The sequence below is a fragment of the Hydra vulgaris genome, chromosome 13, assembly GCF_038396675.1.
Source record: "Hydra vulgaris chromosome 13, alternate assembly HydraT2T_AEP".
Taxonomy (NCBI): domain Eukaryota; kingdom Metazoa; phylum Cnidaria; class Hydrozoa; order Anthoathecata; family Hydridae; genus Hydra; species Hydra vulgaris.
In genome coordinates, this window is record NC_088932.1 from 30018135 (window position 1) to 30037567 (window position 19433).

General features: G+C 26.6%; 2 protein-coding genes across 2 annotated transcripts in view; both read right to left on the reverse strand.

Annotated features, from left to right (window-relative positions):
- The window catches only part of LOC100202895 (ras-specific guanine nucleotide-releasing factor 1), an 82858-nt gene extending 72509 nt beyond the window's left edge, over window positions 1–10349 (reverse strand). Inside the window, exon 1 of the mRNA XM_065815523.1 lies at window positions 9989–10349. Within this exon, the coding sequence (XP_065671595.1) occupies window positions 9989–10240 (252 nt within the window). The 5' untranslated portion in view covers window positions 10241–10349. The remainder of the gene's footprint in view (window positions 1–9988) is intronic.
- A 2669-nt stretch (window positions 10350–13018) lies between these two features.
- Window positions 13019–16864, reverse strand: LOC136089495 (52 kDa repressor of the inhibitor of the protein kinase-like). Its single transcript, XM_065815524.1, has 2 exons — window positions 16634–16864; window positions 13019–16368 (listed from the first exon to the last, which is right to left on the reverse strand). The coding sequence occupies exon 2, from the start codon at window positions 14378–14380 to the stop codon at window positions 13661–13663; it is 720 nt and encodes a 239-aa protein (XP_065671596.1). The 5' UTR covers window positions 14381–16368; window positions 16634–16864; the 3' UTR covers window positions 13019–13660.
- Window positions 16865–19433: the final 2569 nt, after the last annotated feature.

The following is a 19433-nucleotide window of genomic DNA, read 5'->3' on the forward strand; positions in this document are numbered from 1 at the left end:
CTGCATCTGTATTAGCATAAGCTGTTCCATCAGCTTTAACAAGTTGTCCTTCAAATAAGAGATAAGCTTCAGATGGAAGTGTGAACAAATCTTGTTGCTCAATGTTGATTCTTATTTCTCCAGCACTATTTAGATTTGTATGAGCCACTGGCTCATATTCATGGAATTTAAATCTTTCAATTCCATTATCTACAACTGGCATTTCTGTAAAATTTAATACTTCAGAAGTCATCATTTTATTTTTTTATATTTAATATAAAAAAAAAATTTTTGATTGACAATTCTTAAAAAACTATATAAAAAATTTAGCAAGTCTACTACGCAAGTGGAGATCATCTATTCTTATAGCATTTTCATTTGAGATTTTTTTTACTGATCTTATTGCAGAACCCATCATCATTTTATTTATATTTGTTGTTACTTCATCTGCATTATTTTTTTTAGATCTTTCAGATCCATTATTAATCAGTTCATTGGATCTAACCAAATTTGAAAGTATTTCTTTACTTTTTTCACTAATAGCAGGTTGTAAAACTATTTTTGAAGATGCTTTATCAATTATTTGTTTTCCTTTTTCAACTGCAGCATTTCTAGCAGCTTCTATCGCTGATGTAGAAAGTTCTTTTCCTGCTGATTTAGCAGCGGTTATTGCAGTTTTTCCTAAATCAGTAGCAGCCATCTTCTTCAACATAGCTGATGATACTCTTGTTACATTTGACGCTTTTATTTGTTTAAATAAATCTCTTATACTTTCAAATATACCACTTCCTCCAATAGCATGTTTCTTTATTTTATCGTTTTTTTTATGTCTCTTATTATGAATAATTAGCTTCTTTTTTTTATGTACTTTATGTACTATATATTTTTATGTTTATTAGTATTTATTTTTATTTTTTTTTGTATTTATGTTTATTATTTATGTTTTGTATTTATATTTATTATTATTATGTACTATATATATTTTTTTTTTATATGCACTGATATATTATAAATTATTTTATATTGCTTTATACTTTGAACTATTTATTATACCTTGTCTTGATAATTCATCACAAATTGCAACAGCTTAATTTCTTGCTCCAGTGTTACCTGCTTTCCGTGCAGCTATACACAAATCAAGCATTTCAATTAAAGCATTAGGGTCGCAAGGAAGAATTACAGTTTTTATGTTTGTTCTTCCTCCAATTCCATTTCTTTTTGATTTACGCTTCTCATTTTTCTTTATATCTCTCCAAATGGGGGCTATTATTTCTCTGTATTTTTCCACTTCAAGACGACTTTGGTTTGTATGGGTTTTCAGTTGTAATTGCATCTGTTTGTATTAATATATCTCGATATTTTTTAAGGTAAACTTCATTATATATTCCCTTACCAGGTTTAAACTTTGTTAACAACTCCCAAAGACCAGGAGTACCATAATATGTTTCATCATCAATAGTTACATTATCATCAATAATATGTATTGGCTTTTTTCCAATATAAAATATACCATCTTCATTACGTATCCCAAATGTAGTATATGAAGATTTTATACTAGTAGCATACATTTTTAGATAACCTGCTGTATTTTTTCCTAGCCTCATATCTTTATTTTCTTCATGATAAGGAAATAGTTCTTTAGAAACAGATATCATTGTCTCTCTATTTGCTTCAGGATAAGAATTTGAAAAAGTGAGTGCAAATTTATCAGCTTGATCTTTACAATTTATTTATGTATCCCAAATGTAGTATCTGTAGATTTTATTTTTTTTAAATATTTACAATAAATTCACAAAACATATTCTCCTTTTTTAATAAATACATCAGAATAAGAATTATTAACAACATTTATTATAATATCATCAACAGTCTCTGATATTACAGAGTTTTGTAAACTTAACATTTTTAATTTAAGTTCTTCTTTTAATAAAACTAACGCAACACCTTCATTAACTACTACACCAAATTTTAAAAGAATATATTGATGTGATAGAGATTTTATTGTAATGTCGTGTTGTGCAAATATTTCATATTTTTTCTCAGTTATTAATACTGAAGGGTGCTCCAAATCTTTGTGTACTTTAGAATGAAGAAGTATTTTTAGAGGTTCATCTGTTATATATTTGTTTATAAATTTGTGTATTAGTGGATTATTTCTTTTGATCTGAATGTGATAACTTAATACTAGCTCCATAACCATCATAACTTAATACAAGCTCTTATGATCGAAGAAATTCAGCTCTTATGAAATTATGATCGAAGAAATGGATGCTTTAAGAAACCTGACAATACATGAAAGAATTGAATGAGGTATTATAAAACCTATTATATCATCCAAAGCCAAGTTTGGATTGGGTGTTGTAACTAAAACTACTCAAAAAAACTACCAACAATCAGTAAAAAAGACAGGAATAAAGAAGTAACTCTTATGGGTCTGAAATAAACTGACAAACTTGCAAACGAACTTCATAGACCAGTTGTAAAACATTTCAGAAAAAGAAAAGTTATTGTAAATGGATTCGATGAAGTATGGGCTGCTGATTTAGTTAAAATGAAATCTTTTTCCAAATTCAATGACAGTATAAAATACTTATTAATGGTGATAGATGTTTTTTCGAAGTATGGATGGATTGTTCCATTGAAAAGTAAAACTGGAGTTGATGTTGCTAATGCTTTAAATAAAATCTTCAAAGAAAGAAAGTGTCAAAAATGTGGGTAGATAAAGGCTTAGAATTTTATAACAAGCATGTTAAAGCGCTTGGTGTTGAGTTATATTCAACTGAAAATGTAGAAAAAAGTTGCATAGTTGAACGTTGGAATAGAACAATGAAAGATAAAATGTTTAAGTACTTTTCAGCTAATTCTACTAGAAAATATATTGATGTTTTAGATGAAATGATAAATAAATACAACAACACAAAGTATTCCTCAATTAAAATGACACCAGTTGAAGCTAGTGATAAAAATAATGAAAATATTGTTTGGTTAAATCTAAATGGAAATGCACAATCAGAGTCTGTAAAATCAAAGTTTTCAATAAGTGATAGAATTAGGATTACTAAAAAGAAGGGAACGCTTGAAAAAAGATACACACCGAGATGGACTGAAGAAGTTTTTACAGTGTCCCAGATTCAGTTTACAGATCTAAAAACGTATAAAATAACTTACGATAATAATGAAGAAATACAAGATACTTTTTATGAACAAGAAATGCAAAAAACTGATCAAAACATATTTAGGATTGAAAAAGTTATTCGTAAACTCAAAAACAAATCATTAGTAAAGTGGTATGGGTACCCTGATTCGTTCAACTCATAGGTTGATAATAAAGAATTGATAAGTCTGAAAAATTGATTTATGAAAAATTACAAAAATTTTTTTTAGCTCAGGGTTTATAGTTTGTAACCATAATATACTAATGTATTATAGTTGTTATACTACCATTATTTTACATATTATTTTATTTTAGCTTGTAAATTATAGTTAGGACAATATGTTAAATATAATATGAGTTTAAGGTTATAGATATAGTTGAATTATGATATGAGAATATGGATAGGTATATGGTTGAAAACATTTTGGCCTGGAATGCCCTTTTTATACTACTTATATATATATATATATATATATATATATATATATATATATATATATATATATATATATATATATATATATATATATATATATATATATATATATATATGTACAACTATAAATGCGTGTTTAGATAAGAAGGGTGAAATCACACTGAAATAGCCTGCTGTCAGGGGCCTCAGCAGATACATAGACTATATAGGGGGGGGGGGGGGGGTCTATGTATCTGCTGTCAGGGGCCTCAGCAGATACATAGAGTTATAGTCTGTTGTGGCAAAATAGTGTCGCTACATTGACTAAAGGTTTGGCATGAGGCAGCAATCTTTTCTTTCACTATTCTTAATTTTTCTTTTTTTTCTGAAATAACTAAATGCTATAAAAATAGGCAAAACTGGTAAGCAAATGGTTATATAAATGCATTATAGAGTGTGTGTGTGTGTGTGTGTATGTATATAGATATATATATATATATATATATATATATATATATATATATATATATATATATACATATATATATATATATATATATATATATATATATATATATATATATATATATATATATATATATATATATATATATATATATTTATGCAACCCTCGGAATTAGGAAAAATGAGGTCGGCAATAATTTGCCAACCTCAATCTTTTTGAGTTCGGCATCAGGTCGGCAAAAATTATTTGATACAAAGGTCTGACCATAAAACATAGAAATGAGGTCAGCAATTTTTTGCCGATCTCAAATACTTTGAGGTTGGCAGTTAGGTCGGGATTGCTGAAAGCCAAACCTTATTCCGAAGATTGTATATATATATATATATATATATATATATATATATATATATATATAATACTTACAAACTTAGTTTAAAAAATTTTAAGCTATATGATTTAAAAAAACAGAATAATAAAAAAAAAGTTTTTATCGAACATGGTTATAACTTTAAAAAAATGTAAACTTTCAAACACTACAAAACAAACTGTTTACTTCCAAAAACATGTGTAGAATAAAAATAAGGTAGAGAGAAAAACTTATAGCTTTAATGAAGAATATTTGTTTGAGCTTTCTGTTAAAAAGAAAATGTTCCCTCGAAGGATGTTTTGTGAATTCTTTTTGGTATTTAAAACAATCAGCTCTTAAAGAATTTTTAACAAGTGGAAAACATTTTCCTATGTTTGACTTGTCAATACTTTACATAAGTCTGTATAATGTTATCAAATCTCCCTGTTTTCTTCTCTCAGTTAAGGTTGTTAAGCCTAAAGCAATAAGTTGATCTTCATATTGAGACTGGTAATTGATGAAACAATTTTAGTTGCTCTGTGTTGTATTTTCTCAATCGCATTACAATCTCCTTTCATATAAGGAAACCAAACTGGAATTGTAAATTCAAGAAGTGGACGAATGAATGTTAAATAAAGAGATTTCATAAGTTGACAATCAGAGCTTGCAAACAATTTCTTTATTCGTCCCAGCATTTGATTTACTTTTCCAATTGCCATAGTTACTTGATCTTTCCATTTAGAATTTGTAGAAAATATAACTCCTCTGGTTCAGACTTAGAATCATGAAGTTGTATACCATTAATGAAAAGTGGATAATTTTTATTAGTTAAGCCATAGTGCATCACTAAACACTTGTATATGTTGAATTTCAGCAACCATTTATTGTCTATTATTTATAATCATGCTTTATTTAAGTCATTCTGGATTTCTTTGACACAAAAATCTGAATTTACTATTGACAAAATTTTGGTATCATTAGCATATAACTTTAAAACATTTTTGATTGTGTCTGGAAAATCATTAATATAGACAACAAAAATGAATGGTCCAAAAACACACCACTAAAAATATCAACCCAATTAGAGAAAATGTCACCCTTAACTACTCTCTGTCTCATATTTGTGAGAAAAGATGCAATCCATTTCAGTACTAACTCATTAATACCATAAGCTCTTAATTTTAGTAAAAATCTGTTATGAGGAACTGTGTCAAAGGCCTTTGCAAAATCTAGTAGAACAACATCAACTGGAGTATGATTTTCGATGTTTAATGTTATAAAATCAATTGTTTCTAATAGATTTATTGTGCATGATTTACTCTTTATGAATCCGTGTTGATATCAAATTATTTTTGTAAAAATAAATTTCAATTCTGTTAAGAATAATACCTTCTAGTATTTTGCACACAACTGATGTGAGGGAAACTGGTCTATAATTAGCTGCAACTGCCTTGTCACCTTTTTTGAAAAGAGGAGTTATACTTGCAGATCTAAATTGACTTGGAAGTTGGCTTGAAGCTAATGATTCTCTGAAGATTAATGTTAAAGGAAGTGCAAAGGTCTCTGAAGCATTCTTTAGCATGGCAAGATGGAGCATATCAGGTCCGAAGGCTTTATTTTTGTTAAGACTCTGAAGTCTCTTCAAAACATCATTATAATTGATTTCGCCAGGAGATACATTGGAAAAATTTTTACCACAATCGCCGATTCTTGACTCAAACTTAGGAAGAGCACCATCAGGTTCAATAACAAATACATCTTGAAAACATTTGTTTAAAACATTAGCGATTTCAACTTGATCTTGTGAAATATATCCCTCGTCTTTTTGTAAAGCTTTTATTGAATCTTTTACCACTAACTGATTGTTAATATATTTATATAGCAATTTTGGATTTTGCTTTTTTAACTAAGTTTTGTTCATAATTCATTCAAGAATGCTTTACTTCAGATTTTATAATCCAACATAGTAGTTTATAATCTTTACTCAAATTAGCATCTTTTAATTTTTGAGCGCAGTTTCTGTATCTAAAATTTTTCTTTTTACTAATCAGGGATTTAAGTCCTTTATTTATCCATGGAGTTTTGATACTTCTAATTTGTGAGACATCAGTAGCGGGAATAAATAATTTGCTTGCAATGTTGGAGTAATAAATCAATTCATTATACATATCCTCAACTGGCGTACTTTTGTACAGTTGTACCTGGTCAACAGTTAAAATAAATTGAGAAATTTTTTCATAATTCACTTTTTTTGTAAACAAATTTACAACAGTTCACAGGTAGAAGTTTCATTTTATTTTTAAGAAAGTAATTAAAAAATATTACCAAATGTCCTTTAGTGGTATTACCAAGCACAAACTGTGTATCTATTGCACATACATTTCCAAATTCAGTCGTAAAAATCAAATCCAATATATTAACTGCTATTTCATTTCAGACTTGGAAAGTTGGAGTGTTTATATTCTGATATAGAAAAGTGTCATTTAATGTGTTACTGAAGATATGTTCAATCCCTGAATTGTTATTAACAGAAGATACATTTCCATTAGACCAAGTTATTGAAGGAAAATTAAAATCTCCTATAATTAAAACATCTTTAAACCCTTTTTTATCAACATAATTTCTAGCCTCTTTAAATAAAAAATCAAAAGCAGCCATATGAATAAAATCACTTGGTCTATAAAGGCAACCAACTAAATATTTATCTTTACCAAAGAACAATACAACCCAGATTCAACTAAACTGAATATTATTGAGCTCATATGAATCAATCAAACTTTTTACATAAAGACATACACCACCTCCTCTTCAACCATCACATCTATCTCTTCTATAAATATTATACTCCTGAATATTGACTGAGACACTTTTGAACCAAGTCTCGGTAATTAGATATGGATGATTTGTACTGACAACAACCTTAAATTCATCAAATTTATTTTCCAAAGATGTTGCATTTAGGTTCATGCATTTCCAAAAAATATTATTTCCTCTATTTTGATAGAACTCTTTATTTAAATTATAAGTTTTTTTGAATTTTTGGATTTGATTTCGACAGATTCTATATTGAAAGGGAGAGTTAGAATTCAATTCTGAACTTAATCTGTTTTTCTCTTGTCTAAGTTGATAATGCAATTACCTTTCTGCTTCAGTTAAATTTTGGACTTATATATACTGATTTATAAACTTCGCTATTTCTCAAGTTTTTGGCTGCTAAAAGTATTGGATTTTGTAGACTCGGTTCACTAAGTTCAACAAGGATAGGACCAGGTTTTGTTGAATCTTTAGAACGCAACCTTTTCAAATATACTGGCTTTATTTCAGCTTTATTAATGAAAGACAAAATACCTTTAATTGCAAGTTCATCTTCTTTTTTTTTTTTCAAAAAATACTTCTTTTTTCGACTCAGGTACTCCATAAACAATAATATTTTTCTTGCCTTTCTCACTCTCATTTAACTTGTTGATTGTTACATTTTCAACTGGCTTTTTTAAATTTTTACTCTTATATTTTACTATTTGAACCCAATCATTGCTAATACTAAAAGATTTTAATTGATTGGTTAGCGGAAAAATGCACATGCATAATCATGGCCGTCAACAACTTTTATGACACCCAGAGCATAGTAGCCAATTAGGCTATATAAGCATACAAAGTTTTTAAATAAAAGCATGTACAACTATACAAGTTAATGACTGTGTTTTTATTTCAAAAACTGATAACTTACATCCATGTTTTTATGTAAGTCTGGATCTAATCTGGATTAAATAATGGATTATAAGTAGATTTTTTGAATTAATGTTAAAACCTCTTTTTTTTTGCTTTTTTACTAGCAAAAATTTTTATTATTATTATGACATCTTACAACAGAGTTGTACCCAATTTAATTTCAACATGTATGTCCAATAGACGTTCTTAAATCTTTTGTTTTATAGTGGCCCTAAAATCATTTTTTTAAATCAATTTTAGTTTACTTAAAGGTCATTCACCTTCTGCGGCAGGTTCTAGCATTGCGTTAAAAAATTCTAATTAGAATGCATTTATTTTGGAAAACAGGCTATAGAGTCTATAGTATAGACCCTTTGAGTATATTTGGTTGAGGAAGCCTAAAATGTTTCCAGTAGTGACAATTACAATCGTAATTTTAAATTCAACTTGTTAAATGAAATGACAAACCGCACGTTTGAAATATTTACTTTAAGCTTAAGTTCGGAGAACTCATAGAAAAAAACAGCATATCCAGGTTCATTGCATTTTGCTATTATTATTTGCTTTGCAAATAATTCTGTTTCATCACCAAGACAAGTCATCTGCTCATTATGGGTCCATGTTTTGGTAGAAGGTAAAGCAAGGCCTTTAGAGCAACAGTAATTTCCTGTGATCTTTTTGAAACTAGTTTTATAGCAGCAACTTGAGTAGAACGTTTGGTGTTCGAAAGTTTGTAAAGAAAGATCTTCGATCTAGTGGGACTGCAGCTCAAAACTAAAAGATCTAAGATTTTTATTAACTTTTAACAATAATCAATGAAACTCATACATAAAAAGTTTAATATTGATGAAGGAAACCAACACCAGGTTTTCATATGCTGATGATCAACATTGCTGCAGCCAAATTAGCATTATAAAAATACTTTTTAAAAAATTTACTGTAGGTGCATCAATTACATCATGCGCTAATTTATTCCAATGGTTTACAACCCAGTTTTTAAAAAAGTGCTAATGTTCTGGGTAACCTTTAATCAGTTGGGGTCATTTTTTGATTATATGCTGAGTTTGATGGAAAAGCATAAACATACCAACATTTAATAACTTGGTTTTATACAACTTTCTAAATTTTGAACAGCAGTTATTTATGACATGACCTGATAGTCGTATTATATTTTTGAATAATTTATTATAATTATTTTTATAAATTTATATATTTTTATATTCTTAAGCAAACAAGTATTCAATGAAAATTTAGCACCTTTCGTAGCCTTGGTGCCTGGGTGATATCACCCAGGCACTCATTGTACCCGCTATGTATATATATCTAAAATATATATATATATATATATATATATATATATATATACATATATATATATATATATATATATATATATATATATATATATATATATATATATATATATATATACATATTAAAATGACAGTTACTATATTTTGATTATATTGATTCATTATTTATTGTTTCATTTTGAAATTATTTTATTGGTTTATTACATATATTTTTGTTCGTTAATATTTCTCTGTTAAGTCTTTTATTTTTAAATATTTATTCCAGAGTTTTTTTATTGTAAAAAACAAGCTTTTGAGAATGTAATGCACAATTACAAAACATGTCAAAATTAATAAATATTGTTTTATTTTTAAAAATACTTATTTTATGCTATTACGGCATTCAAGAAATATATATATATATACATTTATATATAAATATACACATGTATATATATATATATATATATATATATATATATATATATATATATATATATATATATATATATATATATATATATATATATATATATATATATATATATATATATATAGAGAGAGAGAGAGAGAGAGAGAGAGAGAGAGAGAGAGAGGAGGTAAATTCAAACTAAATCATAAAACTTACATAACCTTTCTCTGAAATATTAACTGGATTAACACAAATGTCTTCTAAGAATACAACTCCCTGTGGTTTAGGAGATGTATCGCTTTCAAAATAAAACAGCATATTACAATAAACAGCACACCACCTTTTTTGCCACCGAACAGATACATTATCAGCTGGTGTTTTTTTTTCTACCACTTTTTTTGAATAAATTACCAGATTTGAAGGAAAATAACTTTGATTGGAGAGCCAAGTATTGCAAATGTGCTTCATTTAACTTCATTCCAAGTGAAACATCCCAAAATTAAACTTTATTCAATCCAGATATTTTTCTTGCATGCTTGTTTTAAATAATTATTTCTATCCATTATGTCTAATATATATATATATATATATATATATATATATATATATATATATATATATATATATATATATATATATATATATATATATATATTACATATATTATATATATTTAATATAATATACATATATAATAAATATATACAATATATGTATATATAATATATATATATATATTTGTTATATATTATATAATATATATATATATATATATATATATATATATACATATATATATATGCATATATATATAAAAGTATAGATATATATATATACTTTTATACATATATTACATATATATACATTTATATATATATATATATATATATATATATATATATATATATATATATATATATATATATATATATATATATATATTAAAAACATTATTAACAAAATAACAATAATAACAATAATAATAATAATAATAATAATAACAATAATAATATTAAGTAAATAAGAAGTGCTACTCAAAAAAGTAAAGTACATACAATATCTCCTAATGTATGTCGACTAATACTAAGCAAATAAAAAAAACCGCATAGCTTTTTGTATATCAAACCTAATAAATATTTTTTTGTTATTCTTGAGTTGTTGATGTTTTTGTTCAAGATATATAAGCTTAATCAACATTGTTTGTTGATTCAGTAGGATAGAAAAATAGTTTGACGATAGTTAATACCGCAAACTGAATACCTAAAAATACACGTGGAAATACACGAGATCAAACATTACTTGAACTAAAAATAAGTGCAGTAATTTCTTGGAAGAGTTGCTCCGAGAAACTATCGCGTTGCCATTGAGAACGTATATTTCTATATTTTGAGACGTTTTTTAATCTTACTAGTTTATAACAAAGGCATAAAATTATTTTAGAAATAAAGTTTACACTGAAGTTGCTTTGTCACCGAAAACCGCTAATAAATAGTTTGCAGGCGTAGTCAAATGTGTTCAGTGAAATGAAATTATGAAGTCACAAAAAAATAGATCTTTATTTTAAATAAGAATGATAAATGTTGTGTAATAAGTGAAATCAGTCATTACTTGAAATGTTTAAACGTTCAGACATTTATAATAAAATTTAAATACTTAAAATATAGCTTTTTTTTTTTTTTCTTAAATTTTACACATACCAACTGTTTTACTAGAGGATAATCGCAGTGATGTGTACATAGTTTACTTACATAATAAGGGGGAGTGAGAAGAAATGACAAGTGGGAAAATTTTCATAATAATATCTCTACCATTTGAAACATCCTTAAAAGCCTGATGGAAAAAGTGCTTTAAAACATACTAATTACTATTAAAAATCATTTTGTGTTTAATATTTAGGATGTGTGTTTTAGGATACGATAAACTTGTTAAGTTCTAAATTTTGATTCTAAACTGTTTCGAGAAATACATCAAAGCGTAAAAAATGTTTCTTATAATCATTAGTATTTTGAATAAAAAATTTATGTTATCAAAACCAATTTTGAAAAAAAAATTAATTACTACATTGTATTTCTAGTTTGGAGAGAAATCTTTATGATCTTCTAGAAATTCTGCTAAATTTTTAAAATATGAATTTTTGGAAAACAAAAAAAAACAAAAAACAAAAATTATTGTTATTATATATTAGACAGATTTTTTTTTTAAAAAGTATAATTTATAAGGTTAAAATTTAAACTACAGATTTATATTTTTTGATTCGTGGTATTTTTTAACGTAAATAAACAGATTATTTAAAGCTTCTTAACATAACTAACTTTTTTTTTTCTGGTTATATAATATAATAAATTTCGTCTTTTGAAATAGTATACAATTTACAATATAAAATAGAAAAGAACTCAAAGAGGTTATGGATAATAAGACTATTACCTCAACCTTTTCATAGAGTACCTTCGACAACCTTTTTTTAGAAATTAAATTTAATATAACAGTTGTTGTTTTTGATATAACGGGATTTTAAAAATACATAAATATTAGGGGCGTGTACAGAAATTTTTTTGGGTAAGTCGCAATTTTAACCCCTCGCAAAAAATGTTAAATTTTAGCATCCCCCCCCCCCTCCTTCCTTCATTGACAAACGCATATATGAGGTAAGACGGCTTAGCAATCGCCCGATATTTTATCGCACATGATGCTAACCATTATCAAGCATCATCGCTTTGCACGCTATCTATTTTTAGAAGAAAATGATGATAACCAATCAGCACCAACGCTTAACAATTACACACGACCTATTCTTATATGAAGCAAAAAAAATTCTTAAAAATCCCTGCTATAGCATTTTTTTAGATATAGGGAGAGCACGCATGAAGTAATACACGCATCGACTTATTTAGGGAGAGCACGCTAGGAGTAAATGAGTCAACTTATTGGTTGATTCGTATACTACTTTTGGTTTGGGATATTTGCGACACTATTCCTTATCTACTGATTGCGAAATTAGGCGTTTTTATTACATTTGACGCAATATGAACTTTATTTTTCGAAACTATAACTTCCGCCCCCCCCTCCAAAAAAAAAAGTTGAAAACCAAATAGTAAATAAACTGCGGGCTATAATTACTGTTCTGTTCAATGGCAAATAATGCTTTTACAAAGATGTGTGGCTATGAAAATAGCCGTTAAACAAAGAGTTTTTTTTTTTTTAAGATAATATTTTTATATTTTTTATATATTATATTTTTATTATACATTTTTTTAATTATTTTATTATATTCTTATTAAAATTTTATTTAAAACACAACCTACGATTATTTATAGCAAACTTATTGATGACTTTTTCAACATCTATAGGTAACTTTGTGTGAATATTCATTAAAGCTAAACCATTTAGGCGGTCCTCTGCCATTGTGCTTCTTTTATAATCTTTCAGACGTCGAAGTGAAGATGCTTTCAAATCCAGGAAAATTTATTGCTTTTAATGTTTCGGTAATATTAGACGGAAGCTCATTTTTAAAATTTACTCAATATACTTCCCACAGTTTAAACTCACCCAATAAAGCAAGTGGATTTGGTAAGTCTGTTATATAAAAGTCACTGAAAGCTATGACATGATCTTTCCAATTAGCATCACTAGAACACTGAACTTCTGCAATCATTTTTGAAGGAACTAAGACAAGTGCTTTATAACACTTTAAAGTTGTATCATTAAACCTTGTGTTTAACTCAGTACTCAGATGGTCTAACAAAGAAATAGTGATAACCAATTTAAAATAATGAGAGACAGATTCAAAAGGAGTATTAGCTGTTTTTTGAAATGAAGTTCTAGGCTTTTCTTCTATAACATTTATCTTTGATGAATTTTTAATGCTTGTTTATAGCAAATTTGATGGTGTTAATCAACAGTATTTCTAAGAGAACACACAGCATCTTTCAATGCCTGGATAAGATTCAAACCATTATAAATATCATTACTTTTTGCCTGCAACAATCGTGTAATTGGAAGAGTTATATCAAAAACATTTCTTGCTATACAAAGTGCAACAATAAAATCAAAACCTGTTATTAACTTTAGTAAAGAGGAAGCAGAAGTAGATGTTGTATGATTAAATGTTTTATTGATATTTAAGGACATTTCTTCAAGACAGGAGACCACAAATATAAAAAGCTCTTGAAAAGTATCCATGTCATGTACTTTATCAATCCAACATGTTTTACAAACATCTTTTAACTTTTTTTGGGAAGCTAATGGAGTAATTTTATCAATATGCTCTTCTAATTTTTGTTGCTTGGTTGGAGAAAGAATCAAAAAGTATGATACCTCTTTTACATGAGCTAAAAGGTTCCTGATAGACTGCGCATTGCATGATGTACATAAAGCTAAATTAAATCTGTGGCTGTAACAATGAGTAAAAATAGCTTTTTCATTCAAATTTAAAATACGAGCAAACAACCCTTTAGTATGGCCAGCCATTGCTCCAGCACCATCATAAGATTGTCCTCTACAATTTTTAATATCCAAGGAAAGAACAGACATAACTTTTAATAAAACACAAAATAAACCTTCGCCAGTAACACCATTTGAACAATGTATAAATTTAACAAATTCTTCCATTATGTCTAAATTAGAATCAACAAATCTAATAACCAAAGAAAGTTGCTCTATATTTGAACTGTCTGAAGCTTCATCAGCAATAATAGTAAAATATTGAGACTTTTTGATTTCTTCTATTATTTTGTCGGTAACTACTTCTCCGCAACAATTTTTCAGCTCATTTTGAGATGTATTTGATTTATAAGATGCATTTTTTTGATGATATTTTAAATGATCTTCAAGGATTTTATCACCAGCTTTGACAAGAAAATGAAGCAGTTCGATGAAATTTCCTCCAGTAGGACTAGGAGATTCGCTTCTATCAGGATGAAATTTTAAATTATCTCGATGACCTCTTAAAGGAAGACCAAGGCGCCCACATAGAATAATTGTTTCAATAATTGGTAACAACAATCTACGATTTTCAGAAATCTGTGATTGAATTATTTTTCGAGAGGTTATATCAATTGGCTCTGTTTTAAAAGACCAAAATGATGATAAAGAAAACAAAACTTCAGCAGTTTTAACATGCAATCCTTTGTTTCTGCAGGTTAGATTATTATTATTTTTTCCAAATACATGTTTCTTAAAGTGAGCAGAAGCATTGTTCCAGTAGTTGAATGGTTTACTGAACAGCCTTTCTACTATAGTACATTCTAAAGGAAAACTGTGACCAAAAAATACACATGGTAAAAAAAAAGGATTCTGAAGTACACATGGTAAACAGAAAACATTCTGAAGGAAAACTGTGAACAAAAGTACACATTCTAAACAGAAAGCGCCATCAAATATTTTTGAATAAGTAAGCCATGGAAATTTATTTATCCATGCAAGTTGAAAGCTATGTCCATTTGAATTTTTAGGAAAAGTAAATGTTTTACAAGGTACAAACAGATTAAACTAAATGTTGAACTTCAGAATTACTTAAAGTTTTAGCAACACTGGAATAACTAGCATAATTAGAAACCAAATAGCCAATATCATAATTATAGAAAGGGATAGAAAATGGTATACATTGAGTTACTTTACTAAAACTAGATATTGGCAACTGGTTGTAAAGATGCAAAGATTTATTTTTTAAATTAGATTCCATAAGGTCATCATGATCTTTGGATTTGCTATGAAAAGTAATTTTAGTCTGTAACATCCTGCTACTTTCATTGGAAGCTTTACGTTTTAAATTGTTTTTTAGTACTAATGGTGGATAACAAAATACTGGTAAAAAAAAGCACAAGATTTAGGGCATAAAAGGTGTATTAAACCAGTGGATAGTGGATTACCTAAGTAGATGAGAGCGAGGAGAAGTGAGAAATTAAAAAAATACTTTTAAAAAAAAATTTAAAATTTTTTTATATAATGTATGCACTGAACCAAACAATTTTTACCAAAAAAGCATCATTTTGAGCACCTATTCCATGCCCTAAGGTTGACAGCAAATTATAAGAAAGTATATAACTTTTTGATTTTAGAAGAACCGTGTCGTTGGAGTAAAGTGGGAAAACATAATGAATGTGTTGAAAAGGGACAGAAAAATCATTTGAAAAACTTTCACGACAAAAAAGAAGATATAAAGACTTGTAATTTTCAAAAGAGGTCATACGGGAATAAATAATTTGGCTAAATAATAGTTTGTACTTAGTAAGGCCATTATCTGGGTAAAGACATTCTATTTTTTTTCCACATATGCTTGATAATCCAAGAACACAAAGGAAAGAGGGCCAGTTCTTATCATTGCAATTACGAACAGCTTCTTCTTGTACTAACTCTTTGCCTTCCTTTCTTGTATCTAAAGAAATTTTTGATACTGACAATGGCAGAATGTTTTTTAAACAAGGAAAAACATTTCTATTGTAACAAAAAACAGATTGAAAAATTGGATGGTTTGAGTAGAAGTCTGCATTTAAGAAAAGCTCGATTGATGTCAATAATCTTAATAATTTACTACAGAATTATTCCCAGTGATGACTAACGAGATAGAACTGTACAGACAGTTTCCAGTTGATTGAGACCTGATATGAAAATAAAAACATAGTTATACAATTATATTTTTCAATTGCAAATTTTTTCAATAAAAAATATTTTTATAAGAAAACTAGTTCATTATTGTTGTTATAATTTATTTATAAATTGTATTTATATTATTGGATTTAATATAAAGATAAATTTATAAATGTTTAATAAAAAAAGCTCAACAGTAATAATAAGAAAGCTTAAAAATAACAAAGAAAGCTTAACAATAAAAAAAAATCACAGAAACGAAATAAATATTTCTACCTTAAACAAATGAAATTGCCACAATGTTTTTCTGAAAAAGTCTTTGGTAAAAAGGTGTCTAAACCTCTAATATTTCCTGCAACATTCATATTTAGATGTTTGTCTTTAAAACAAGTTATATTTTTTTTCCAATCTTTCTTTCCAATGGACTAACTCCGATTGGCATTTTGTTTGGAGAGCTATTTGAACTTGAGACTTAGTCGACATTTTAAGCAAATAATTCAACTGTCTAAATTTTATGTTTAAGAAATGTTTAATAAATACATACCAAACAGGGTGTATGATAACATGGAAGTCCGAATTTAATTTTTAATGTTTAAAACGCTTTCTTTATTTTTATTTTGTTCAAAATGCAAGTAATTAAAAAGATACACAGCTTTGTATAAAATAATTGGGGATGTCCATTGATATATTTTAATATACGCTTGTTGGTAATTATAGCCTTCTCCTCCTGATGATAAATATCAATAGAATTTGACAAAAACTTTACTCAGGGTGTTATTGAAAAGGGAAGTCTGAAATTCGTTCTCTAAGAAATAATAACTTTTTTTTTTTTAGATTAATAAAACAAAATATTTGAAAAATGAAGCGCTTTTTAAGTTAATAAAAATGTTCATTGAAGTTTCTTATTAATTTGTTTAAGTCAAAAATTAAAACAACCTCCGTTTAACTATATAAATCGTTTTTTTAAATAAACTTTAGACCGTTCTCGATTTGACAAGCACTATAATAGAATACCAAACCGTAAATCTAACTCTTATCCCGAATTAATAACTCCTTACCATCCGTTCGAACAATTAACCTTGTAAAGTTTGCTTAATTATTGCTTTTTTTGCTATAATTATTCGCTCTGTTTGCTTTTATCTACCGACGCATCATATTTATTCAACAAAATATTGAAATTATGAAAAAAAAAAAAATTATATGTATATATATATATGTATATATATATACATATATATATATATATATATATATATATATATATATATATATATATATATATATATATATATATATATATATATATATATATGTATATATATATATATATATATATATATATATATATATATATATATATATATATATATATATATATATATATATATATATATATATTGGGTATGTCCAGAGACGTAGCAGACATCCCCTAGACACGCCCCTGAATATATATATATATATATATATATATATATATATATATATATATATATATATATATATATATATATATATATATATATATATATATATATATATATATATATATATATATATATATATATATAACAAAATTAATAAAAACATAATTGAAAATAGAATATTATAATCTATAAATAGAACAAATAACATACAATATAAAGCAGCATAATAAAACAAACAAAAAATTAAAAATTAAAAAACTTATAAAATGTATTTCCGTAATGCACAATTAAAAAATTACTGCAAAATAATAATAAAGAGAAAAATAGAGAAGATTATTGATCTGTACGTTATTAAACTGATATATATGTTTATTATATTGATCTTTAAAAAAATTTAAAATTTAGCTAGAAAGTGTGAAAAAAAATCATGTAAAGGGATTTTTTAATTTTTATTATTAAGTTATTAAATTATTGCAATTATTTACGTTTTTTTCCTTTTTAATGGAAAAGAAGTCTAAATAAATATTCAAGTTACTTACTAATTAATAAATAATTAACTTTATTTTATTTAATATTTTTTTGAATGAAAAGAATGAATGAATAGAACAATAGAATCGCATGAGGGTGGAAAAAATCTTTGAAATAATATTAACTTAAAAAATATTAAGAACTAATTTTTCATTTTTTGTTTAACATTTTTTGGCCAGATAATAACCCAGCTAGCACATGTTCATTGGAATTTTATTTGAAAAATATTAGAGAGCCTAGGTAGTGTTGCCCAATATTGGGCAAATATTGGGGAGCGTGAATTGGCCTGTTTCATAGACAAATAATGGCAAATCCTGAATAAATCACGGTCCTATGATGGGACCAGTAATAACTTTTTTGTTTAAATATATCAATTTATCATTTAATTTTTTATTAAAATGTTATATATATATTGGGCAAATATTGGGGAGCGTGAATTGGCCTGTTTCATAGACAAATAATGGCAAATCCTGAATATATATATATATATATATATATATATATATATATATATATATATATATATATATATATATATATATATATATATATATATATATATATATATATATATATATATATACATGAATGGATGCAGAGCAATCTTAAACTTTACATTGTCATGTTGCATTTTTGATGTGTTCTGATTTTGGATAAAATTTAAATATGTACATATTAAAAAGATATAATCTACAAATTTTTTAGTTGAAAATTTGTCACAAAGTGCTTATTTTGGTGTCACCTTTTTAGGGTTAATATGGGTACCCAGCAAACTCTCCATGCTTGGTCCATGCATGGGATTTATTGACTGATGACCGGTACCACTGCGCCGGTGATGCCGTTCATATTCCAATGGTTTGCCATGTTCGTTTTACGATCGGCCGACTGTGCCGATCATGCCTATCTTGTTTCAGACTTAAACCGTGTTTGTAATGGATCACCTCTAAATATTTTATTTAAACTTATTTATTACGAGTTTAACCTGACATTCATTTTGCGTGACTGTGTTTAAACCATATGTAGATTAAACATTTCCTATTATTTATGTCGATAAGTGTAGAATCATAAGTGTTCTCATCATCATTATTATCATTTGTTTAATTTTTTTAAATAATTTTACTTAC

Coding starts and splice junctions, on each gene's coding strand:
- LOC136089495 (XM_065815524.1), bottom strand. CDS start 14,380: ATGGAAGAATTTGTTAAATTTATACATTGTTCAAATGGTGTTACTGGC.